The sequence below is a fragment of the Narcine bancroftii genome, chromosome 6, assembly GCF_036971445.1.
Source record: "Narcine bancroftii isolate sNarBan1 chromosome 6, sNarBan1.hap1, whole genome shotgun sequence".
Classification (NCBI taxonomy): domain Eukaryota; kingdom Metazoa; phylum Chordata; class Chondrichthyes; order Torpediniformes; family Narcinidae; genus Narcine; species Narcine bancroftii.
Genome location: NC_091474.1, coordinates 92,143,640 through 92,171,139, shown reverse-complemented (window position 1 = coordinate 92,171,139; position 27,500 = coordinate 92,143,640). Strand labels below are relative to the sequence as shown.

General features: G+C 42.4%; 1 protein-coding gene across 6 annotated transcripts in view; it reads left to right on the top strand.

Moving 5' to 3' along the window:
* cuedc2 (CUE domain containing 2) overlaps positions 1 to 18,767 on the top strand; it is a 35,658-nt gene extending 16,891 nt beyond the window's left edge. For 4 of the 6 annotated variants that reach the window (XM_069885710.1, XM_069885715.1, XM_069885711.1 and 1 more), the window contains 5 exons: positions 1,714 to 1,847; positions 3,552 to 3,722; positions 7,326 to 7,375; positions 10,473 to 10,533; positions 17,507 to 18,767. In XM_069885710.1, coding sequence (XP_069741811.1) covers positions 1,714 to 1,847; positions 3,552 to 3,722; positions 7,326 to 7,375; positions 10,473 to 10,533; positions 17,507 to 17,653 — 563 coding nt within the window. In that variant the 3' untranslated portion in view covers positions 17,654 to 18,767. Of the gene's footprint in view, positions 1 to 1,713; positions 1,848 to 3,551; positions 3,723 to 7,325; positions 7,376 to 9,126; positions 9,194 to 10,472; positions 10,534 to 17,506 lie in introns of all 6 variants that reach the window. The other 2 variants (XR_011340240.1, XM_069885712.1) reach the window with 2 other exon arrangements.
* The last annotated feature ends 8,733 nt before the right edge of the window (positions 18,768 to 27,500 follow it).

Sequence of the window (27,500 nt, the reverse complement as noted above, 5' to 3'; positions counted from 1 at the left end):
GGTGGTATGTGAGTGGGGGGAAAAGGTTGAGAATCACTGTTCTAGACTCAATTGTTACTGAAATATTTTGGTTGAGAAAAATTGTCATTGGCCTGTGCCTGTTTCCTTTGGAGTTATGAAACCGGGCACATAACAAGTCAATTAGGGACGATTAAAACAGCAGTTTTCAAACATTTTCTTTCCACTCACATACCTTACTAATCACAGAGCACCTCTGGTATAGGGATTACTTAAGGTGGGGTGTGGGTGGAAAGAAAAAGTTTGAAAACCACTGCTTTAAATGGTCAACTTTTACTTCAAATTATGTGATTAAACTATGGCTTAAAAAAAGTAACAATTAAACTTTGGATTTGTGTACCTCTTGCATGTACTGAACTTCGTGAGGATGGGAATTTTTGTTGGGGGGGTGGTGGCCTTTCTCCACCTCTATTCATGTGGCATGAATGCAAAGTTCTAATGTACATCAAAATCCCCATTATTCGGAATCAAGCAACCAGCGAAAAAAAATCGTGGAAAATAAATGTCCGAAAGTTTGAAATTGACGCCACCTAGTGGTCAATTTGCCAATCATACAAATCTCAATCTCAAGTGACTGGAAAATGTATTTATCTGGCATTTATCAATCCCAGTAGGTGCCGGATACCGGCGGTTTGCTGTAATTAAATAAGTCATACAATGGCTTAGCTGTGACAATAGTGTGAGGCGCCTGATTTTTCAGTGCGCACAGTGCCCCATTTTAAGGCTTCCACATTATTTAATGGATGACCACTTCTGGGCTGTTGAATTTGTTTGACTGACCTCCGTGTGATACGAGTTCCTTGTGTGAAAGTGGGACTGTCTCAGTTGCACACCAGATATGCCAATGAAAGAATACTACACGCTTGAAGCACTCTGCAACATTCCGATGTGAGGTAGCATAATTAAACCTGTTTACTTGTCTTTTGTCCACTCTATCTCTCCTCTCCATGGCTCCACTCACCCAAACAAGTCTAAACATTACCAACTGATTTTATGACAAGATGTCGGGCCTCTCCATGGAGAAAGAGAGGTGGGAGGCAGGATAAATTGGCTGAATTTCACCTGATCCTAAGCATTCCACCTCCCCTGCAGTTTCTTTGCTGTAGTAGAATGATGAAAGGCCACTTGGCTTAATTGCAGCCCTCTAGTGGAGTCTGTTCTTGAAATCCAATCCTCTCAATCAAGCAGCAAAACAGGCAGTATCATTTTCCAAAAATAGTCTGAGCTCCAAAGGTCTGAAGTGAATACTCACGATGTTGCAGGCACCAAAAGTGGCACATTGGAGGATTCGAAGTGACGCATTGCATCCACCCCAGTGATAATGATTAAAAAAGCTTACTCACCCAAAAACTGATCTGTAGAAAAAAAATCTGTAACAGGAATTCAATTAGCTTAGAGCTAGAAATGGGGTTTACTGAGAAGAAATCTAAAACTTGGCAATTATTTTTAGTGAAATCAAAACAGTCCCAGAAGTCTCATTAAGGTAAGTAATGTTTATATTGTTTTTAATATTAGATCAATATATCATGTGAAAACGGTAAATCTGTCCATATTAACATTTTTACAAGAATTGAATGGGGGTACAAGAGTTGTGTGGCATGAAAATACTGAGGCATGGAATGTAAAAGGTTGGCCATCCTTGTCTCACACCACTGCAGGTTGTAACTTGTAACTTTTTTTTTGATGCCTATACAGAAAATGTTCCTCCTCCTGTGTGCTCGCAAGATACTGTATCTTCTTTGAACAAGCAGCAGATGAGTGACTGGGAACAGAAGTCATCAGTGGAGTTGGAAAGTGGTTTTGTGGCAGGAGTTGGAGCCACTGCAAAGGTCTGCTGTTCAATGGATTACAATGGGTACTGGCAGTTTTGAATCCCTGTCCTGAAGGCTTGAAGTAATCAGGATATTAGTGCAAATGTTCAAAAGAACATTTGTACCAAAGGGTAATTGCAGCAGATTATAAGGAAACCACAAAAAGCAAATAATGTGAAAGGCAACAGAGGGAGGTAATAGGACCGGAATTATGATGATTTTTTAAAATAACATTGGAAATTCTAGCACACTGAATGTTGATTCTTGTGCTTTCTGAGGCCCTGGATGGCTCACCTGATGCAACACTTTGGCTTCACCTGTTGTAACATAAATTTTTTAAACGTACAACACGGTGACGGGCCCTTTCGGCCCACGAGCCCATGCCACCCAATTAACCTACAACCCCGTGCGTTTCAAGAAACCAGAGCCCCCGTGGAAGACCCATGCAGACACAGAGAGAACGTACAAATTCCTTGCCACGCGGGATTTGAACCCCAGTCCCGATCGCTAACCGTGCCACTCCATTGAAAAGAAGTGTATTAGAGTTGTGGAAAATCATCTCATTCAGTACTATTTACACTCTGAGTAAAGCAGATTTTGCAACAAACTAAACTAAATATACTTGTAAAAAAGTTCCCATCATTTTTAAATGTTCCTATTTTTCTGTGCAAATATTAATATGGCAATAATTTCTTTCCATTGTTCGTGATAAATTCATACAATTTTATTAATCGTACTTGAAAATTTTCTAGACGCAAGATTTGAAATAATAATCAAGTGAGAAAATATACACAAATTTCACATATGTGTTGGGGGGGGAGAAATAGTTGACAAGAGTACGATCAGTTCTAGAAGTTTCCTCCAACCAAATAACTAAACAATTGTTGACTCGCCTCCTGCCCCAAAATATTGGATTCTAACCTGGGATCCTTGGGGAGCCAATTTGTTCACTGTCCACCTCAATAAGAAATATGAGGCTTCAGTTCAATTTTTGGGGCTCAGTTGTCATCATAATTGTTTGCTTGATTTTGAAACTTGCTTTTACAATGCCACAGGTAAAGAACAACCAAATAACCATTGGTCCTCACTCTTCTAGTTTGTCAAGTATAACACGAAAGGTGGCAGATCCTGTGACTGTAGTAAAAACATAAAATTGCTGGAGGAACTCAGCAGGTCTTGCAGCATCCATAGGGGGTTAAAAATATATAATCGAACTTTTCCGGCCTGAGCCCTTCTTCAAGGTAAGGTAAGGATATATAACCAATGTATAATACAGATGGTGAAGTTAGCGCAACACTGTTACAGCGCCAGCGACCTGGGTTCTAATCCCGCACTGTCTGTAATGAGTTTGTATGTTCTTCCTGTGTCTGCATGGGTGTCTGGTTTCCTCCCACCTTTCAAGATGTATGGGGTTTATAGGTTGATTGGGTGGCATAGCTCATGGGCCTGTCAGCGTGCTCAATGTCTAAAGTTTTTTTTAAAAATTAGTGTTTGGCCTGAGACCTTCAAGTTGCTGAAGAAGACCTCAGGCTTGAAATGTCGGTAATATATTCTATTGACAATGTGAGACCTGCTGAGTTCTTCCTTTTGTCTTTTTAATTTGGTTTCTCAAGATCATTTTTTGTCGATGAAAGGTTTTGAGGAACCTCTTGACAAGCTGCTTCTCAGCTCCTGACTGGGGCCCTTCTGCATAATGGATACCCATGCCCATTATTTTTTTAGGAAGCCGGTGTTGAAAAGGAAGATGGGATCCAGCTGCTTGTGGAGATGTTTCCATCCTGCAGTGTGTCCACCATGCGGCATGCTCTATCTGTGGCGAAAGGTGACATGGATTACGCTGTGCAGTTAATAATAGAAGGCTCAGTGGAGGGTCTTGACACTCCAACTTCAGAGGTTAGTCCACCAGCTACGGTTGATACTTGTCTTTGAATAAGAATTTTAAGATAGGTTTTTCCACAGACTGGCACAGCCAGTTAAGTTTTGATACCATATATGCCATTGTATAGGAGGATGCAAAACTTTCAAAATTCACCAAAATTCAGCCATGTTCTATATAAAGGGTCTAAAATTCTTCCCTTGACAAAGTCTCAACCTGCTGCCATTCTTCCCGCCAGCTCCGACGCATCTCGCGCATGCCCTGTTAGTTATTTTCAAAATCTTGGCACTCCTCCACTGGTCCCATCCGCCCAGTCCGTCTGCTGTCGGCTCTGTATAGTGGCCTGTTACAGGAGCCAACAGTGGATAATTTTAAACTATCCCAATAAAATTTAAAGCTTTGAATGATAATTCAGTACTGTTGTTAAAATATTGTGATTTGCATTTAACAGCAGCTACTGGTCAGCGGTAAGTGCCAGATTTGGGGTCACCTTATTCAAGGGGTATAGCTCAAAACCAACATTTTAGATGGAAATTCTGGGGTTATCCTGTACAACAACATATACAGTGTATTTATTTGGCAATTCTGGATGTGGAGGGCTTTATGCTAGACCACTCCAAATCTTTTGTATGTTCTCTTCTGCACATGATAACCAGACAGATGAAAATTGGGCAGGGCAAATTAATGCTCCAGCCTTTGCAGAAAGGCAGACTTCAAAGAGACCGGTCGCAGATTAGGAGATCGCTTCGCCCAGCACCTCCTCTCCGTCCGCAACAACAGCAACCTCCCCATAGCCAACCATTTCAATTCTGAGTCACACTCTCAAGCTCACATGTCTGTCTATTGCCTTTCACACTACCCCACCCTGACCACCCGCAGATTGGAGGAACAACACCTCATTTTTCATCTGGGCATGAACGCTGAGTTCACTGCAGTCCACTAATCAGCTTGCTTCTCCACCCCCTCCCACCCAACTAGTTATTCCAGTTCCTACTTCCTTTCTCTCTCCACCTACCCTAGACCCCTCCCCCCCCACGGTATTTCTCCCCCCCCCCCTCCACCTATCATCTCCCACCTCCTCCCCCCTTTTGTTCAGTCATCTCTCGTGTTCCCCCACACCTTGATGAAGGGCTCAAGCCCAAAACATTGGAGATGGCTCTTCACCTTTGCTACATAAAGGCACTGTTTGACCTGCTGAGTTTCTCCAGCATTTGTGTTTTTTTTCCTTTGTTGTTTCAAACACTTTCATGCCATCACAGACTAACCTTGAACAGTAACAGAAGTTCAGCAGTTCTTGATGATACAACCCCAACTCCCCACTGGTGCTCTCACTTGTCAGCTTGCTGGCACAGTCCATTATATGAGCGTTAACACCCATACAACAGAGCCTGGTCACTTTGGTTGTCTTTGCCACTGAAATATCCTGTTTTGTCAAATTCATACGGCAGTTGGCATGCAGCAGCTCACCCATGTTAAAAGAAACTCATTTACAGCTTCCAGTGGTGACAGACCTGAATACCATTCTTATCATTGCTTGAGAATTTGTTGATAATGGCACCACCAACTGCAGTGAGACCCAGGTCAGGCAATGTTTAGATAGCAGTTAACCCATGTTAAAAGAAACTGTTATTTACTGGTTTGTGTTCTTCTACTTTGCCCTTCTGAAATCCACAATCGGTTTCTTAGTTTTTTTTGTTTCCCTTTTTTCTTTTTTTAAGATTAACACCAAATATGGGTTTAAATATGGTTGGCATAGATCACACGATTAAATAAGCCAGAAATGATCCTTTGTTTAGATAAAGGGATTGTTTAATTTAGTCTTAATTATTTTCTAGCCAGAACTATTTTTGAATATTTTGAGATGGTTAATTACCATATTATTAAATAAACAAATACGAATAAGTTTTTGATTTACATTTATATTTGTGTTATGTATATGACATGACCTGTTTGTTAAATTAGGTGATTTTGTAGGATTTATATGTTAAACTCATTAAAAATATTTTGAAAACAAATCTTTATTTGCTAACTTTGAGTGCCAAATTGTTTTTGTGAAACCACTCAACTAAATGATTTATCTCACTCCTATACACTTCCTCATTGCCGTCCGTGATTCTGCTACTGACTGACTGGCAAATTTGTAAATGCCATTTGAATTGTCCCTACCTCACAGAGATGTGTAGAGCAGTGGTTTTCAACCTTTTTTCCCCCCACTCACAGACCACGCTAAGTGATCCCCATGCCATCGGTGCTCTGTGATGAGTAAGGGATGGCTTAAGGTGGGATGAGGATGGAAAGAGAATATTGAGAGCCACTGCTCAAGACTCGATTGTTACTGAAATATTTTGCTTGAGCAAAATGGTCATTGGCCCATTTCCTTTGCAGTTATGAAACCGTGCACATAACAAGTCCATGAGGTTCAATTAAAACAGTGGTTTTCAGACTTTTTTTTTCCACCAACATACGATCTTAAGCGATCCCTTTCAGAGCACCTATGACACAGGGAATATCTGATGTGATATGTGAGTGGAAAGAAAAAAGTTAAGAACCATTGGTGTAGCGAGAGAGTAGAGCAGTGGGGTTAGCGTGCATCCTTGAGGTGCACCTATGTGGACTGTCAGTGAGGAGATGCCCTGACTGTGGTCTTCCAACAAGGAAGCTGAGGATTGAGTCGCCGAGGGAGGTGCAAAGTTCCAGGTTTTGAAGCTTGTTGACCAGTACTGAGGGTGTAATGGGGTTGAAAGCTGATCTGTTCAAAAGCAGCTGATGTGCGTGTTGCTGTGGTCTATGCGATCCAGGGCTGAGCCAGTGAGATTGCATCGGCTGTGAAGTGATTATCTTTGGCTTGGCTTCACGGACGAAGATTTATGGAGGGGTAACGTCCATGTCAGCTGCAGGCTCGTTTGTGGCTGACAAGTCCGATGCGGGACAGGCAGACACTGTTGCAGCGGTTGCAAGGGAAAATTGGTTGGTTGGGGTTGGGTGTTGGGTTTTTCCTCCCTTGTCTTTTGTCAGTGAGGTGGGCTCTGTGGTCTTCTTCAAAGGAGGTTGCTGCCCGCCGAACTGTGAGGCGCCAAGATGCACGGTTTGAGGCGATATCAGCCCACTGGCGGTGGTCAATGTGGCAGGCACCAAGAGATTTCTTTAGGCAGTCCTTGTACCTCTTCTTTTGTGTCTCACGGTGGAGATTATAGCAGTAGGAAAATTGCAGAGGGTCCATGTCTTTACTTGGGTACAAGTTGATTCTGGCCATGACCTACCTCAATGCATTTCATCACAGCGGATACGAGTGCTCCCAGATGATGGTCATTGAGGCAGCTCACTCTACTCTTCAACACTATTTATCTTGGATGTTATTTTATAGCAATATTTCTTTTTTCTTTGGAGGAAAAAAAGAAATATTGCTATAAAATAACATCCAAGATAAATAGTGTTGAAGAGTAGAGTGAGCTGCCTCAATGTTAATTTATAGCAATATTGACACTGCAAAGTAACACATTTTGTGACAAAGCTCATGACAATAAATTCTGATTCACTCTGAACTTGTCTGAAAGGAACAGTGTAACTATTGACATGCAATAATGAGTTGTAGATAATGAATTATTACTATTTTCTTTCAGGAAGCACGGCCAAAAACAGATAAGAAGATCAAAGCCAGTATCTTGGAAAAGTGAGCATTGAAAACTTGGTGTTTTCTTTGAACCAAGGGGGAGGAGAAAGAACTGTTTGCAGAATGATTAGATGGTGCTCGCCATCCCAGTAACCCAAAGTGAAATCTAGTTGAACCAAACGGCCATTTGTGAACTGCATAATCTGCAGAATAATTCCTCACAGTACTGTGGGCTAATAGGATGATGTGAGACCACACTTGAAGTGAACCACAAATTAAATGAGAAAATTTCACAGCTGGTGCAACAGAATGACAAGGAAGAAAGATTCTCTTTTGTTGTCGCCAATGAAGGAGCCAGAAACATGAAGCTAAGAGAATTTCTGTAATAGCAATGTTTGAGTATTTAGTTCCTTAGATTAGCTAAAGGATTAGTTAACCCTTAGATTAGTTTGCAGGAATAAAATGGATCCCTAACATCGAAGTACTCGAGATGGCAGAGGCCGACAGCATCGAGTCCATGCTGCTGAAGATCCAGCTGCGCTGGGTGGGTCACGTCTCCAGAATGGAGGACCATCGCCTTCCCAAGATCGTGTTATATGGCGAGCTCTCCACTGGCCACCGTGACAGAGGTGCACCAAAGAAGAGGTACAAGGACTGCCTAAAGAAATCTCTTGGTGCCTGCCACATTGACCACCGCCAGTGGGCTGATATCGCCTCAAACCGTGCATCTTGGCGCCTCACAGTTCGGCGGGCAGCAACCTCCTTTGAAGAAGACCACAGAGCCCACCTCACTGACAAAAGACAAAGGAGGAAAAACCCAACACCCAACTCCAACCCACCAATTTTCCGCTGCAACCGTGTCTGCCTGTCCCGCATCGGACTTGTCAGCCACAATCGAGCCTGCAGCTGACGTGGACTTTTACCCCCTCCATAAATCTTCGTCCGCGAAGCCAAGCCAAAGAAGAAGGATAATAATTGTGACAATCTGATTACTTTACAACAGATTGTTAATGTACAGCACCTTTAACAAATCAAACTCAACTTGGCACGAAACGACCTTATACTTTAGGCAAATGAATAGAGGTTTCGTTTAAAAAAAACTGAATATATTAAAGATGTTAGAAAGAGAGGGAAATTCAGAAAATTATAGGGAAGAAATTCCAGATCCGAAGTCACAACTGCTGAAGGCAAAGTGTTTGAGTTTAGAGATGATCCACAGACCTGAACTGCAGATATATCAGAGGCTTCTTCTACAACTATAGGAGATTAAAATTTGTTAAGTGTAGAACCAAAGAATTTTAAAGTCAAGATTCTGCATTCTTGGGGATCCAAGGGAGCTCAGCAAGTGCAATGACTGAATAGAAATTTGAAATGAAAACGGAAACTTGGGGAAACACTCAACGGATTAAGCAGCATTTTGGGGAGAGAGACATGGTTTGTATCTTGGGCCTTTATCAGAACTGAATGGAATTTGGTGTCTGTCTGGGATATAGAATGAGCAAGGTTGTCCAAGAGAATGTGGGAATAGTTAGAACCAGAGGTAAAAGCTTGGGCAAGTGTTTTGCTTGTGGGTGTGCCAATAAGGGGAGAGTTGAGAAATAATCTTAGTGATACTACATGCTTATTGTCTCAAGGTAAAATCTATCTTCTGCATTCATTGTCTTTTTAATTGAATTAGTTTACTATTATAATTTTATCTTTAAATGTACCTGTTTGGCTGCAGCAGGTAAGAATTCTGGTATGTTTGTACATTGTACAATGTGCACGGCAATAAACTTATCAAGTCACCTTTATTTATTGTTCCTATCAAGCTCATACGGTAAAGACGAGTTAGCGTTTCTCCAGGACCACGAAGCATATTTACATAAATGTAAGAATGTAAGTTAGAAGTTAAACACAATAAAATATTAAGTATTGAGACGTATACGCTAAAAGTCCTCGGTACACTATCCACATATGTTATGGGAATTTGGGAGCCTGAAGGCTTGGGGGGGGGGGTGGAAGGGAAGACTCTTGCCCAATCTGGACACTACGGTACCTCCTACCAGCCGGCAGAAGGGAGCGGTGTGTGGGTCCCTTCACCACATTTATTGCCTTTCACCTGCATTGTGTGTTGTAGACGTCCTTCATGGTAGGAAGAGGACCCCCCCCCCCCCCCCATGATCTTTTCCACTGACTTCACCATCCTCTGCAGGGTCTTGCGGTCCGAGGTGGTACAGCTTCTAAACCAGGTCGTGATGCAGTTGCACAGGATGCTCTCAATCCATCCTCTGTAGAAGGTGGTGAGGATGGAGGGTAGGAGATGAACTTTCCTCAACATTATCAATAGGGATTACATTAGGTTAAATTTCAGACAGATCAAGGCCAAAGGATAGAATTAGTGGCTGGGGAATGAAGTTAGTGACAGGAACTGGTCTTTGGCATCAGAATTCCTCATGCTCAGTTGGGGAAACACTCAATGGGTCAAGCAGCATCTTGGGGAGAGAAACATGCATGGAAACAAGCTCTTCGGCCTATTGGTCTGTGCAAATCAAAAACATCCATTTTCATATCCATTCAGATCACCACAACCAGAATACTTGCCCATGGGGTACCCATTTGGTCAAAAAGAGTTGGTCATAATTAGGTGGTAGGTCGCCAGTGACTTTAATATCGTTTGAAAGCACAAGGGCAGAAAATTTGTTTGGATAAATGTTGAGGAAGGATTTCCTTAAAAGGTGAACCACGCCATATTCAAAGAGAGGAAGGGGTTTGGAAATTGAGTGATAGTTTAAGGACTGAGGGTTTTTAGAGCTGAATGACATGGCGTTGTAGTTAGCACAACACTGTCACAGTGCCAGCGGAGTTCGAACCCTGCGGTGTCTGTAAGGAGTTGGTACGTTCCTCCATCCCTTCAAAAATGAACCAGGATTGTAGGTCGATCCGGTGTAATTGCCCAACACAGATTCAAGGGCCGGAAGGGCCTGTGACCGTGCTGTACGTCAAAATTAAATTAAAAATCAAGAATCCAAGAAATATCAGCTAACTTTTAAATTTTTAATATATTCATGTTCATATTTGTCGTAACTCTTGGTATGGAATACTAATTTTTGCTGGCCTGTTTTATGTTGAAAAGCTGTGCCTTGCATAGATGCTGATATTCTCCCTGTGATTTCAGATATATGATGGTGGATAATGAAGAGGATGTCAAAATTCACAAGCCTATTGCACCTAAAGAGGTAAGAAATTAACCAGACCAAATCCATGGAACAAAGTGTCCGTACTGAGCTTCCTTCATTCCATTACCACCACTAGATGTGTGCAATCGATTCAGTCTTACTTCACTAAGGGCATCACGGTTATATCATAGTGGTTTAATGAAACGCTGTTACGGGACCAGGGTTTGTCTGTAAGGAGTTTGTACCATCTCCCCATGTAGGTCAACTGGCACAGGTTCATAGGAACATAGGAAGTAGGAACAGGAGTAGGCCAAAAATGGCCCATCGAGCCTGCTCCGCCATTCAATACGATCATGGCTGATCTAATTTATGACCTAACTCCACCTACCTGCCTTCTCCCCATATCCCCTAATTCCTCTATCATGTAAAAATGTATCTAACCGAATTTTAAATATCTTTAATGAGGCAGCCTCAACCACTTCCCTGGTTAGAGAATTCCAAACATTCACTACTCTCTGGGAAAAACTATTTTTCCTCATCTCTGTCCTAAATCTACTCCCCCGAATCTTGAGACTGTGTCCTCTGGTTTTAGTTTCCCTGGCCAGCTCAAAAAACCTTCGTACATCTATCCTATCCATGCCCTTCATAATCCTATATGTTTCTATAAGATCTCCTCTCATTCTTCTGAACTCGAGCGAATACAATCCTAGATGATTTAATCTTTTTTCATAAGTCAACCCTTTCATCCCAGGGATCAACCTAGTAATCCTCCTCTGGACTGCCTCCAAAGCCAAGATATCCTTCCTCAATATAGAGACCAGAACTGGACACAGTACTCCAGGTGCGGTCTCACCAGTACTTTATACAGTTGCAACATTACCTCCCCACTCCTGAATTCAATTCCTCTAGCGATGAAGGCCAACATTCCATTTGCCTTCTTAATAACCTGCTGCACCTGCAACCTAACTTTTTGCGATTCATGCACAAGCACTCCCAAGTCCCTCTGCACAACAGCATGCTGTAGTTTTTCACCCTTTAAATAATATTCAGCTCTTTTATTTTTCTTGCAATAAAATCATTGGCCTGTTACTGTGCTGCATGTGTAAAATTTTTTTTAATTTAAATTCATCACTTTCAATCTTGTCAATCTTTAAAAATCACTGCAGTCATAATGTCTTCACATTGTGGAATTCTGGCTATTTATAAGATGAGGCCATTTGTCCTTGTTCTCTCTAAAAGAGCTGTCCAATCATTTTCCTACGAACTGCCTTTCCCCCAGAGACATAAGGAAAAAAAAAATCTTTTTTTTTGGATGAGTCAATTTCCTTTTGCTGTTGGATTTGGCTGAATTCTACCTTCCACTAAGGGCAACGTGTTAAGTGCATATTATCACAACAAATGAAGTTTTATTGCAGTTTCCAAAACCTTTCACCTTTGACCAGGGAAGTTGCCCCTTGACTTTGTTACATTTCAGAATCTTAACTTTTTTTGTTTCTGTTCCCCTCAAAATTCCAAAATAACAGAAATTGGAAAAGCTGTTTTTAAAATAAAAAATGGCACAGACAAGTTGGAAGAGTGGGCTCCACCCGCTTTGTAACACATTCCCCACTCCCCATTTTCTTTCTTTTTTTCTTTCTTTTCTTTCTTTTGGCTTGGCTTCGCGGACGAAGATTTATCGAGGGGGTAAAAGTCCACGTCAGCTGCAGGCTCGTTTGTGGCTGACAAGTCCGATGCGGGACAGGCAGACACGGTTGCAGCGGCTGCAGGGGAAAATTGGTTGGTTGGGGTTGGGTGTTGGGTTTTTCCTCCTTTGCCTTTTGTCAGTGAGGTGGGCTCTGCGGTCTTCTTCAAAGGAGGTTGCTGCCCGCCAAACTGTGAGGCGCCAAGATGCACGGTTTGAGGCGATATCAGCCCACTGGTGGTGGTCAATGTGGCAGGCACCAAGAGATTTCTTTAGGCAGTCCTTGTACCTTTTCTTTGGTGCACCTCTGTCATGGTGGCCAGTGGAGAGCTCGCCATATAACACGATCTTGGGAAGGCGATGGTCCTCCATTCTGGAGACGTGACCCACCCAGCGCAGCTAGATCTTCAGCAGCGTGGACTCGATGCTGTCGACCTCTGCCATCTCCCCATTTCGGCGTTGTTTAAATCTCATTGGTTTGCTGCAGACTTTTTACTTTCATTTGCATTTGTCTCTTTTGAGTTTGATTAACATTAATTTCCCCTGAGAAGTTTTTTCCTGAGCCGAGAAATGTTTTAATGTTGGTGCATGAGATTTGTGACTCGTGAAAATTTGTCCTCCTGGCACCATGTAACAGTGACGACGCCTCCCTATTGAGAGATTTTTAAAATAGGAAAACATTTAAAATCAATGGGTCTGGTTTAAAATTGGATTTGGATGGAAATTTGGCCACCCAACGTGCAAATAAATAGAATAACAATGTCCAGGAGTGAAGGAAAAAGTAAATTTACACTACCAGGTTTAGCAAGAGTGAAGTTTTTGAAATTAAATATAGCCATAGGAGAGCTCTAAGAGGATGTTGAACATCATTGGTTGTCTTTTAGCATTCTGGAAAAAAGATTTTTTTAATAACTTGGAAAAAGTTGGTGAACTGGCAACATGAAAAAGATTTTGAATATTTGTTTTGAACCTAGTACTTGAACATTCTGTATTTTTGATTTGTGGCTGCCCTGAACTTCACAATGCCATTGTGACTTGATGACCAGATCAGCAGTGATTTGGTTAAAGTTTCATAGGTCGTTTAAGAATTAAGACTGACAGTCTAAAGAACTTGGACAGCGGGCACGTACCTCACATACATTTACATACAAGCCATCCGCTGAATAGGGAGAAGATGTGGGACGTATCTGGCCAGTCTCTTCAAATGGTTTCTTTATGAAGTGTACAAAAACAAATTGTGTAGTCTCTCTCTCTATCCATGGAAAAGAATCAGGTGAAGATTAATGCGCAGATAGTCAGAAGAGAGACAGATTTGGGTCAGAGGTTTGTCATTATTCCCCAAACCAACCAGTTAAAAATCTGTTTGGAGAAGAGGGCTCCTTTCCAGGCCTGCCTGGTTGACAATATTGATGTTCACCAGCAGAGGTGGCTACATTACTGGAGCAATGATTGTTGGTTGAGGGAAGTGTTTAGAACCTGAACATTCACAGAAAGATAATTGTGTCTTAAGGATCAACCTAGAGGCTGTTGGAACGTGCAAGTTCAACTTGGAAGAAATGCATGTTGTCCAGCAAACAAAAAGTTTGGATTTGGGAGGGAATCCACCCACTTCAGTGCCTACAATCATGAAATTTCATTCCAGTAATAATGAAGGGTAACCAGATCATGCTGCTAATTACACTGCAGGGGGTAACGGAGAAATAAAAACAAAATGCTGGAGAAACTCAGCGGGTCAAACAGCGTACTTTATGTAACAAAGATAAAGGTGCATCGCCAACATTTCGGGCTTGAACCCTTCATTGAGGTTTGCACAAAATGTCGGCCAGCCACCAAACAAAATGGTGGGGGGAGTGGGGGGGGGGTTTTGTGCAGGGAGAGGAGCACAGTCCCACAAGCAAGAGGTGATGGGTTAGGGTAGGGTGGGTCCATCGCATGTCTCTGAAAAATAATAAAGATGAGCCTTGTGATCAAATTCATGGAATAGAAAACATCACGGATACTCAGTATACTCACCAAGTATATGTGTGGATGTGGAAGCAAACACTCTCAGGTTTTGGAGTAGAAAACATCACGGATACTCAGTATACTTACCAAGTATATGTGTGGATGTGGAAGCAAACACTCTCAGGTTTTGGAATAGAAAACATCACGGATACTCAGTATACTCACCAAGTATATGTGTGGATGTGGAAGCAAACACTCTCAGGTTTTGGAATAGAAAACATCACGGATACTCAGTATACACACCAAGTATATGTGTGGATGTGGAAGCAAACACTCTCAGGTTTTGGAATAGAAAACATCACGGATACTCAGTATACTTACCAAGTATATGTGTGAATGTGGAAGCAAACACTCTCAGGTTTTGGAATAGAAAACATCACGGATACTCAGTATACTCACCAAGTATATGTGTGGATGTGGAAGCAAACACTCTCAGGTTTTGGAATAGAAAACATCACGGATACTCAGTATACTTACCAAGTATATGTGTGGATGTGGAAGCAAACACTCTCAGGTTTTGGAATAGAAAACATCACGGATACTCAGTATACTTACCAAGTATATGTGTGGATGTGGAAGCAAACACTCTCAGGTTTTGGAATAGAAAACATCACGGATACTCAGTATACTTACCAAGTATATGTGTGGATGTGGAAGCAAACACTCTCAGGTTTTGGAATAGAAAACATCACGGATACTCAGTATACTCACCAAGTATATGTGTGGATGTGGAAGCAAACACTCTCAGGTTTTGGAATAGAAAACATCACGGATACTCAGTATACTCACCAAGTATATGTGTGGATGTGGAAGCAAACACTCTCAGGTTTTGGAATAGAAAACATCACGGATACTCAGTATACTTACCAAGTATATGTGTGGATGTGGAAGCAAACACTCTCAGGTTTTGGAATAGAAAACATCACGGATACTCAGTATACTTACCAAGTATATGTGTGGATGTGGAAGCAAACACTCTCTGGTTTTGGAGTAGAAAACATCACGGATACTCAGTATACTCACCAAGTATATGTGTGGATGTGGAAGCAAACACTCTCAGGTTTTGGAGTAGAAAACATCACGGATACTCAGTATACTCACCAAGTATATGTGTGGATGTGGAAGCAAACACTCTCAGGTTTTGGAATAGAAAACATAACGGATACTCAGTATACTCACCAAGCATATGTGTGGATGTGGAAGCAAACACTCTCAGGTTTTGTTTTTTGTCAGAACCATCGTAGGCTGATCAAAATGAAAAGGCTGACTGTTTCTTTCAAAAGATGTCTCGCCTGGTGAGTCCTTCTTGCACTTTTCTGTTCCAGCATCTAGTATTTTGTTCTATCCTGCTGGTTTGTAAAAGTTGCTGTTAATCTGTTGCATTCTGGCCACATACTTAGGGAAAAATCTCAATTTTCACTCACAAAAGCTGACTACACCATCTACAAATTCGATATTACGGTAGTGGGTGGTATAAAAAGGGGTGACAAATCAGCCTTCAGGAGGGAGATTGAAAACCTGGCTGAATGATACACCATCAACAACCTCACACCCAATGTCACCAAAACCAAGGAGCTGAATGTTGACTTCAGGAAGGGATCCCGAAATGTGCGATCATTGGGAGATCAGGCGTGGAGAGGGTGAACAACGTTAAGTTCTTGGGAGTCTTTAGAGCGCGTTGAAAGAATCAAAGGCTTGTTGATCCAAACCAAGGCTTTCATTAACTAGAAGACTGGAGCGTATCACATGTAGGTCGACCAGTCCAGAATGACCTGGTCTGGCTAGGAGCAACCCTTTAAGACCTGCCAGTAGGCGTGGCTACGCTCTCAGCCAATCACAGTCATCCTACACTACAATCTGTACATATACACATTGGTGATAGTGACACTGTGATGGTACAGATTCTATCTCAGAGGATCTTTCCTGCACCCAACACCCTAATGGCATCGTGAAGAAAGCACGTCAGCGCCTTCACTTCCTCAGGTGTTTGCGGAGGTTCGGTATGACATCAGAAACCCTGGCAAATTTCTGGAGATGTGTGGTGGAAAGTGCGCTGACTGGCTGCATCATGGGGACACCAATACTACTCCCTAAACGAAAAGCCATCCAAAAAGTAGTTGACACAGCTCAGGACATCACGGGCAAAACCCTCCCCACCAATGAGAATTTCTACAGGCAACATTGCTGTCAGAGAGCAGCTGCAATCATCAAGGATCCACACCACCCAGTGCACACACTATTCTTATTGCTGCCTTCAGGAAAGAGGTCCGGGTGCCACAAGACTTGCACCACCAGGTTCAGGAACAGCTGCTCCCCCTCCACCATCAGACTCCTTAGCAATAAACTCAGGGACTCATTTAAAGACTCTTATTTTTGCACTTTATCAATTTTCCTCTCAGTATTGCAGTTTGTTTACATGTGTACGTTGTGTAGAGTTTATTTTTTCTTGCACTACCAATAAGTGGTGATTCTGTCTCGCCTGCAGGAAAAAGAATCTCGAGGTTGTATGTGATGTCACGTACTCTGAACAAGTAGACTTCAGATTGATTGTCACTGAAATGAAGCACAAAAGTCTGCAGACACTAATCGTAGTAAAAACACAGAAATGCTGGAGGAACTCCGAAGGTGTCGAAGCGTCCATAAGATCTAAATGGCACTGCAGGACTTGAGTTCTTCCAGCATTTGTGTTTTTCTACTTGTTGTCCATCAAGTATCCTCAGCTTGGGGTTAGGAGAGCTTTTCCTCTTTGATACCACAGCCATCTGTACCTTTTGATAAACTATCTCGTCCTACTAATGTGAATTTTCCATTTTCCACTCAAGACCGTTGATTTTTCAAAGTAGTATTGTGTTCTGTGTAGTTTTGGTTTTGGCTTATACCCACTTGAAATGCTTCTTCAAGGATGTTTGAGAGTTAACAAGAAATGTTCATCTCGCTTCCCCTGGTTACTGCAATGTCGATCCAGCTATGATGAGGAGGTACCACCTGTAGTGTTATGCAGCATTTTTCTAGCTAGTGACAAGTAACTATTCTCCTGTTTTCAGTTCCAATGTTTTCATCTGTGGAAAATTTAGATCTTTTGTGGTCCTTTCCAATTCATAACACATGGAGAGGCAAACAGTGACTGTGAGGTTACATTTGCCATTAATGAGCTAAATAACTCACTTGGTCAAGGATCTAGTTTAAACATAAAGAGTAGATGCATCAAAATAACCTGAATTAGTATGCCTAATGTTGGTTCAGATCAACATTTTAAACTTCATATACATAAAATCTGCTAGACATCAGATAATAGTGAAGAGTTCCAGTGAGATTGCTTTCTCATTGTGTTGTCTTTTTCTTAAACAGGCTCCAAAAAAACTGATTCGATACATTGACAACCAGGTCGTGAGCACCAAGGGTGAACGATATACTGAAGTGAAGAAAGCTGAAAGTGACGAGATGAAGAAAACTTACATTAACCTTAAACCAGCCAGAAAGTACAAATTTCACTAGGATGTTGATTGAGTGTTTCATGGTTATTTATTACTCCAGCACGGGTACATACTTTTTGTCGTCTATTTCCCATGAATCAAGCACAACAAGATGGCTCGGTCCTTTCCTTCATTTAAGCACCCAAAAGTGAGTCAGGAGGAATTACATGGTGCTTTCCACCTCTACAAGAAAAGAATTTGAAGATCACCCCTCTTGAAATCCCAGCAATGGCATGTTGTGTAGCATTTACACTGCTGTGGTAAAGACTGCTTCTGCTATTAATTGAAAACATTATACTTTTAAAGCTTTGTTAAAGCTTTGTTATCGAAATAAGGTCTCCATTTAATTAATGACAAGGTTAAAAACCTGTAAACCTCTTAACATCTGGCCTTGAACTGCACATGAATATATTTAAAATATTCTGCTCCCCTTCGTCCACAAACTGAATGGATGATGTCTGTCCATTTACACGGGCCAGTATTTTAATGCAACCTTGAAGGGAAGATGCTGCATGCCTGGTGGGGGGGATATTCCAACATGTTTCTGAGACTGGTTGTGCACCATTATTAGACGTACCAGTCATTGTATAAAGATCTCAATGATCACGTCTAGTCTCACTGTCAACACACTGAGTATGGTTAAGCCAAGTTATGCTATTTGTATCATCTTTCAAAATAATTAGGAATTGTTCTCTGGCATTATCTCATGATAATTATGTTATACTTGGTTTAATATCTTGTTTTTACTAATAGACCTAAATATCAGTGGCCTCCTAGAAATTATACTAAATATTAAGGATGTAAATTGATTAAAAATGGCTGAGTAGTTCATGTGTTCCACAAAAGATGGTTCATAAATCCATGGCAGTTTTATGGCATTTTACAAAGTAACTTTTTTTTAATCACTTAAAATCTCGTCACAATGATGGGAAGGGCAGATACCCAAACCTCCGGATGAATGGAGGTTGTTGCATTCTCTTTTAAAGCAACTCTCCCCTTGTCTCCCCATCTGCATGCAAAATGCAGCAATCTATAAATTGCATTTGTGGTTGTGTTTATTGGTGTGCGTGGTAGTATCTTTTGATGCTACAATATATGTATAGGTGCTTTAGAATAATAAAATTGCTTTTATACTTCTGCTTAGTTAGTATTTTTAACTTCAAAATGATTCATAAAAACAAAATTTTAAAATTAGTAGTTGTTAATAAAAATTGGAGTGGATAAAACATTCAGCTATTATGATTTAAATGGGAATCTACATAGAAATTGGCTTTTCTCACTGTCCAACTGAATTGGAATGAATTTGATTAAACTGCTAAATACATGGGCCACAAGCAACAGTACTGGAGAAAGAAAACCTGTTTTGTTGGGACAAGCTGGAAGCATTTTCCCTTGTGGTTGAAGACACAATGTCAAATCAATACAGTGAGTATAATTTCTAAATGTATTAACTCCCAGAGATGGTGACTCTCAAAAATGGAACTTGCAATGAAAGAAATACAAGAGATTTTTATGTCGTCAAATCACACCTGCAATAATAGTGTGTTCATAAAAAGCAGAGGAGAGAACAAGCTACTTGGGTTCTTGCCTGATGTGTTGAGAATGTCGGCTGGTTATTAATTTACTTGTGGGTGACCTGCAAGGAAAAATAACCTATAACTGAATTTTATACAATGTAGGTCATCTGGTTTAGACTAGAAACTTGAAGCTAATTATAGGGCTTGGCCAAAGTAGACCCCAAAAGGCTAAAACAAAAGGTGAAAAAAAAGGCAAACTCAGAAGTCTGTAGACACTGTGGTTGAAGTAAAAACACAATGCTGGTCAACTTTATATAGCAAAGATAAACATACATAACTAATGCTTTGGGCTTGAGCCCCTCATCCAAGGTCTGAGCAACGTGTCGGCAGGTGCCGCAAACAAAACATTTGGGGGAGGGGGGATGGGAAGGAGCACGGTCCCAAAGCCAGGAGGTAATAGGTGGATAAGGGAGGGCACACCAATAAGCAGGGAGAGGAGGCTCTGTGAAATGAAGAAGGGGTGGAGTTTTTTGTGCGCCAGACTACAACAGCGCCGCCCTTGTCTGCGGGTTTGATGGTGAGCTTGGGATTGTTGCAGAGTGTTTGGAGGTGGTGAGATTGGTATGAGAGGGGAGTGAAGAAGATGAGACAGCTGATGACTTGGTAATGGGAACTGAAAGGACCCTGAGTGTGCAGCTGGCCAGGGTGAGGTGTCCAAGGGGAGGAAGAAGGCTTAAAACGGGACAAGTGGTCTTGGGTGGAGAGTCATGGATTGTGGAAATGATTTAATTATCTTCAAGGTCTCCTGACAGTCTGTGACCAACAAAAGGCAGCTGCATCTCTGGGCCTCATGGTGTAAATTAGATTATGTCTACTGATGCAACTGCATCCCTTCTTGCATAAGTTGGTCTAAATCCTCCATGACATTCCACCCCTTGATCGCAGCCAGTCACTTACGAGACCTAACAAGCATTTGAGTACAGAAGGAGCGAAAAAGAGAAACTAAAACTACAATAATCACAAAAATATGCAATAATGTGAGCCACCAACGGAGAATATTGTGGCCCAATCCCCCAAATGTACCAGTTAACATGAAAAAGGATTCCAACTGTGAGAAGCAGAGGTGACTTCACAAATTTCACTCGAGACAAAAATTGAGAACAAAGAACATTTATTTTACAACAATGCAAATTTGGGTGCTTCCCCTTACCTTGGGAATACACACACATACTGGGGCTCACCCAACTTTTTATACATTCCATTTCAGTACAGAGGTACCTCCCCCCTTAACATTCTTCTGCCTCCTGGATTGGTTTAGCATTAGATAATTCTGCCTACCTGCAGTTTATGTGCCTTTCTGTAAACTTGTTTACCAGGAAGTGTCATGTCTTTGTTCTTATTCATTAATCTCACCCCCAGGACTTGCTAAATCTATCTACTTGCTATAAGACCCCTATTCTATTATTCTTGCTTAACCCTTCCTCACATTCCATTCTTACTTCACCTATTTAACCCATCATAATTCATTCCCAATTAGCACTTGCTTGACTCCCCATATTCCATTATCCCTTACAATCTTTTTCTTTAGCTATGCTTAGTAAGCCCTCATTCGGACAGTATTCTTTTAAGCTTGGTCTTTTTCCCAGCGAGTGAGTAAATGAACGGCGGCCTCAGCATCATCAAACGGAGTTTGGGAAGCATACATCATTTGGGTTGCAGTGACCTGGCGAAGGGCCCGTTGAATTAAAAAATGCACACAAGGCATTTAGCAGGGAATTATTATAAGGACTAGAATAAAAAGCCCAGCCGCTATAAGGGCCGTATGTATCCAGCTCCAGTCGCCAGTAAAAATTTTAGTCCACCATATATCGGACCAAGGATGCCAAGTCTGGACTGGGACATGGGAAATTTTTCGAATTCCTGAAGAAATATTTTTTACCGCCCGGCCATTGTCATCAATCTTCAAGCAACAATTGGTAAGGTTCAGTTTTCCACAAATGCCACCCTCAACAGCCAACAAGTAGTCGAGGGCCAGGCGATTTTGATAAGCTGTAGCACGTATCTGTCACTGCTCTTCAGCCAATAAATCTAAGGCCGTCGCTGTCTGATTGGTGATAATTTCCAAAACTGCCTGGAGTCTGATCAAACGATTTAGTATATAAATGGGGGTTCGATATCCCCATGATCCATCCTGAGCCCAAGTAGCAGGGCCATAATATGAAATAATACGTTCAGGGGACCAGTCTTCACCCCAATTTCCAATCTTAAGTTCTCTCTTTGGACGAGTATCCTGAGGAGATTGTGGGATTAGGCGCATATATAGCTTGGTGGAAAAGTGATGGTCGGCATGCAAAGGCAGTAAGACAAATTGAGGTTGAATAATTCCAATGCAACAAGTGCCGCTCCAATCAGGTTCTAAAAAGGTATAAGCCATATTCCCACAAATCCAATATAAACCCTCTGGGGCATATCCATGTGGGATAGTCTGGTTCCAGATCTGCCGAAGCGAGGGGATGCCCCAGTAAGGAGTTTCACCTGAACAGTTCCATATGTCACTGGTGTCATTGATACTCCCATAAAGCACACAATCTGAATCTTTTTCCATGGAGAAATACGAGGTAGGGGTTGCAGGATGCCAAACAACTGTAGTATTCTTGAGCAGCTTAAGCCGTTTACAACTGGAATCCCCCTTATAGTGACGGCCTTTAGCCTTCTGGACGCATTCGTGACCCAATGGATGATTTGCAAGATGCCAAGTTTTGGGGGGGTGGGGGGCGTTCAATTTTATTCATTGTAGCATTAAAGCGTAAAAGTTCCCATATATCCAAAGGTTCACCTTGCCAGAGCCAGGTACCATCTTTAGTTGGCCCTCCGAAAATCCAACAATTCTTCAACCCCAGCAAGTCAGCTGTTCGTTGACTTAAATCTTCCCATTTATTGTCACCCAACGGTGAGTAGCAGCTTGTCTGTGGGCATTAGCATATATATCCCCTTTATTCCTACTCCAGGTATAGTCCTGACTAATATTTTGCTTATAATCCTCCCACCATCTTCTTTGTACCGTATTTTTGGCACTTGTTTTTTAATACCCGTAGAGGCTGGGATGCAAACCCAATCCTCTCCCCTAGGACAGTTCTGCTTCCCTGGTCTATGTTGGGATCCTAAATTAAACCATAATAAATAAGGTACCCCACTGTGAATACACTCTATACCTGTGCCCCGTTTGCATTCTAAAGGTAAACTTGTCCATTCTTCAAAGTAACTATCACCTCTGCTGCCCCTATTCCAGGAGGACTTAATACATTGTGCACAATTGGGTGGTTTCCCAAAAATTGGGAACCAGCAGGAAAACAAAACCGCAAATAATAAAAATAACATTACAACAATTTTTGTCGGTGGAGCATAACTTTCAGCCCAGAAGGATGCGAAACTGCATGCCAGGTGGAGGGGATATTATCAACATCTTTAGTCTGTGGATTAGCGTGCTTAATGCGTTGCACGTGATTCCATCCCTTTTCTTTTGTTCATACTGCAGTGTCTGTAATCAAAAGTACACAATAAGGGCCATCCCATATAGGTTCTAGTTTATGGTCTTGCCATGCTTTTACATATACCCAATCACCAGCTTTAATGGAATGAATGGGATAGTCCAAGGATGGGGTTTGAGCTAATAACTCCTTCTGTTTTAAGTCATACAAAGAAGTGGAAAGCCCCTGTAAATATTTAGATATTTATATATATTGGTCATTAGCCTCAGGGGTAGGGGAATCGGTGTGGAATCCCATGTAGGGAAGACCAAACATCATCTCATAGGGTGAGACAGCAAGGTCCTTACAAGGAACTGTGCAAATCCTGATTAAAGCTTAGGGTAAGCATTTAATCCAGGAGAGGCCAGTTTCCTCATGAAGTCGAGTGAGTTGATTTTTCAGGGTCTGATTCATCCGCTCGACTCGGCCTGAACTCTGGGGGTGCCATGGGGTGCGTAACTGCCAATCTATTCCCAAGATTTTACAGACCCCCTGGAGTACCTGAGAGGTAAAATGTGTACCTCGATCTGAGTCAATAGTTTGCACAATACCATAACGTGTAATAATAGCCTCTAGTAATATCCAAATAACGGTGTTAGCACGATCATTAGGGGTCGGGAAAGCCTCAACCCATCGAGTAAAATGATCCACCATTACTAGGAGATATTTATAGACCCCTATCTTGGGCAATTCTGTGAAGTCAATCTGTATTCGTTGAAACGGGCGTACGGCTATATCGCGACCCCCCCAGGCATTACATGGCGCATTACTTTCTTATTCACTCGCTGACAAATTGGACATCCCCGTGTACTTTGTTTGGCTAAGGTGTATATTCCAGAACAAAAGTATACTTGGAGTCGGTATAGATTATGCCCACCTTTCCCTCTAAACCCTGGAGAAATCACCTCTAATTTTACAATCCTCTCTCCGAGGGGCCTCATCTAGTACCTGTTTCAAAACTTGGCCAAACAAATTTGGTGATTCCGTAAAACCTTGGGGAAGGACCGTCCACCGGTATTGATTTTTCCGTCCTGTAAAGGGATTTTCCCACTCAAACGCAAACATGTCCCTACTGTCCATTGCCAAAGGGCAGGTCCAGAAGGCATCTTTTACACTGAACCACTTACTATGGGGGTCAATCTTACCCATCAATGTATAAGGGTTAGGTACAACTGGATAACGGGTGAGAATAATTTTGTTTAACTCTCTCAAATCCTGTACTAAACGGTATGTGCCGTCTGGTTTTTGGACAGGTAGAATTGGAGTATTAAAGGGTGACATGCAGGGTTTGAGTATACCGTCTTTCACCAATTGGTCAATTACTGGCTGCAGCCCCTTTCGGCCAGCCATAGGAATTGGATACTGTTTTCGTCGAACTACCTGGTCGGGGTCTTTTAGAGTAACTTGCAGGGGAGGAACATCTAACCTTCCTCTATTGCCTCTTTTCGCCCATACCTTAGGATTTATTAGTCCCCGATCCTCCTCCGTCAGCACATAAAATTGAACCCCGATACCTGATCCCTGTGGTCTGATACCGATAGCCAATTGGTCCTGTAAATCATGTCCCAACAAGCAAACCCCAGCTTGGGGAATTAGTAAAATACCCTCTGTTATGATTTTTCCTCCCATTTGTATCTTTACATTCTTTAATTTAGGGACCGCAAAATCTCTCCCCCCCCACCCCCAAAATCATCACTGTCCCTTCTGTTTTAACACCCTCGGGCCGTCGTAAAATACTAGACCGGGATGCCCTGGAATCTACTAGAAAAGTCATTTTGTCACCGTGGGGTCCTACGCTTAAATTTACCAATGGTTCTCCATGCAGCCCCACAGTATACATTGGCTGAGAACCGTGACCTCCCTATTCATAATCTGCCTCCATCAATGCGTAAGATCGCGTCTCCCTGGCCCGCATCGGGCATTCCCTCTTAAAGTGTCCCTCCTTTTTACAATAATAGCATACTAATGCTCCTGTCTCCCAATTTCTGCCAGGGTCTCCACGGGGTCCCGGGAACGATCGCCATCCCCGGAATCCTCCTCTACCCCTACTCCTGCCCTGGTCTCTACTTCCCCACTCCCGGCACTCCTCCCAACATCCAGGAGCCGACACACGGTTCCTAACACTTCCTTGCTTTCCATCCACAACTTCCTTTACTGCCTTTCCTTTCTGTTTTTCTTCAGAGCTCTGGACGTATGCCCTTTGTGCGATCTGCAAAAGCTGTGATAGTCCCTATTCAGGCCAATTCTCCGTCTTTTGTAATTTCTTCCGGATATCTAGAGCTGAATTAGTAACAAAACTTGTCAATACCAACTGTTCACCTGCTGGGGATTCTCTATCCAACCCCCCATATTGCTGTATGGCTACACGTAATCTAGTCAGAAATGCAGAGGGGGTCTCCTCGGGACCTTGGGGAAACTCAAATGCCTTCCTAAAGTTCTGTCCTTTTGTAACAGACTCCTTCATTCCTTTTATTAGATTAACCCTGTACTCATCCATTCGCGTGTGACCATCATTAGTAGTCTTATCCCAATTTGGGTTTACCAGGGGAAATTTAGCTTCTCCAGGTATCGCCCCTGGCACCCCTTGGTATTCCCTATCCCAGACTCTGATCCCTGCCTGGCGGATCGTTCCATGCTCATCCAAAGTAAATAGAGCCTTAAAGATAGACATTAATTCATCCCAGGTATATATATTAGGCCCCAAAAATTGATTTAATTGTTCTGCACATCCCTGAGGGTCTTCTACCAGAGGGATCATTTCCTTTTTAAAATTGCGCACCTCAGTACTAGTCAAAGGCACGTTTACAAATCTGAGACCCCCTCCATCCCCTCCCAAGGGAACTCCCGTAAAGGTCTCATCCAATTAGTTTCTGGCTTATCTCCTCCCTCTCGTGTCAATTGAGGCGGTAATCTTGCACTCTGTGAGCGAGTCCTCATACCACTCCTACTTTCTCCTTCTTTCTTTAACTGTGGAGGAGGAGGGGAAGGTAAAGAAGGGTAAAACATAGGGGAAAAGGGGAATGGGAGCCGGCACAGGGGAAACATAAGGTGGAGGAAGGGAATGTAACACATCCCATCCCTTTATTTCGGGGGCAGAAGGTTCCTCATCCTTCTTGTTTCTAAGTTTCTTCTCATCCAAAATCATTTGATTTGACGATCCACTAAGCCAATAGGTTACATATTCCCTACTCCCGGTATTGTCTCCTTGATTTTGGTAGAGCCAGATGTTCAATGCCTGACACATCCAGTCCTCGTCAGATCCGAACTTTGGCCAATATACCGAACTCCCTTTTATCGGATTCTTAACCCATTCCTGACAACAATACCTGACCATGGTCTGCTTATCCTTCTCATGGGTTTTCCCCGCACTCCAATTGGATAACATTAATCCTAAGGTTATCTATGTTTTGGTGTTTTATCCTCCCATCCTTCTTTAGGACTTTTTCCCTTGCTACTTCCTCCTCCCATATTGGCAGGAAAATAAAATTCTTCTTACCGGAATCCAGTAGCTATTCCTAGTGCGCTTCCTTAACGTCCACCCGTTGTTTGTTCTCAATGCCTCTTCTCGGATATCACTCGCTTCGTCCACTGACCAGCTACCCGTCGTCTGGGAGTCCAGCTGAATCAGCTGGGGTGCACCTACCGCCGTGGTCAGGCGCTCTGTCAGTGGAGGGAGTGCGATCCCGGACAAGTCCCCAAGTTGTGATAAGCAGAGATGCCTTCACAGATTTCACTCGAGACAAAAATTGACAACAAAGAACATTTATTTTACAACAATGCAAAGTTGGGTGCTTCCCCTTACCCTGGGAATACACACACATACTGGGGCTTACCCAACTTTTTATACATTCCATTTCAGTACAGAGGTACCTCCCCCCTTAACATTCTTCTGCCTCCTGGATTGGTTTAGCATTAGGTAATTCTGCCTATGTGCAGTTTATGTGCCTTTCTGTAAACTTGTTTTCCAGGAAGTGTCATGTCTTTGTTCTTATTCATTAATCTCAACCCCTAGGACTTGCTAAATATATCTACTTGCTATAAGACCCCTTTTCTATTATACTTGCTTAACCCTTCCTCACATTCCATTCTTACTTCACCCTTATTTAACCCATCATAATTCATTCCCAATTAGCACTTGCTTGACTCCCCATATTCCATTATCCTTACACAACCAAGGCTCAAACTATCCTTGTGGGCCACAATACCCAGACACAGAAGCTCACGAACAGATTTTGAAACATGCTGAACAATATCAGATATATTAGTGGATAGATCGGGCCGTGTCCCCCACGGGCAACTCCCTCGGAACATCCTCGACATTACAAATCCAATTGCTGGCATCAAAGCAGCTGTTAAGCCAGATCAGCAGGAGCGCAAGATGGAGGACCTGGAACAGAGAAGCCTGACACATGTCACTCACGATGCCGTAAGTGTTCAGTATTTAAACTAAACCATCCTGTCCCTCAATAGCTACCCACCGAGTGTTACCCTGGGCAGGTGTCACTATTTCCCCTTTTACAGGAGGGCCACTACCTGGTGGTGCCACCCATACCTTTTGTCCAACATTCTCTAGTTCGGGGATGGGGGGCAATGACTGTTTTTCCTCTGGAATAGGCTGTAATTCAGAAACGTGAAGAAGTCGGTGGAAAGGTGTACCTCCCTTCAAAGGGCGATGATTCAATTGTCGACTGCCTTCTGCAGCATATGGCTCCACCCCTTCAGGGTCCCCAGTGGTGTTAACAAACGAATTTGTTCCTTCAGTAAGCCGTTCATTCGTTCAACTAACCCGGCAGCCTGTGGGTAATAAGGAATATGGTGGACCCAT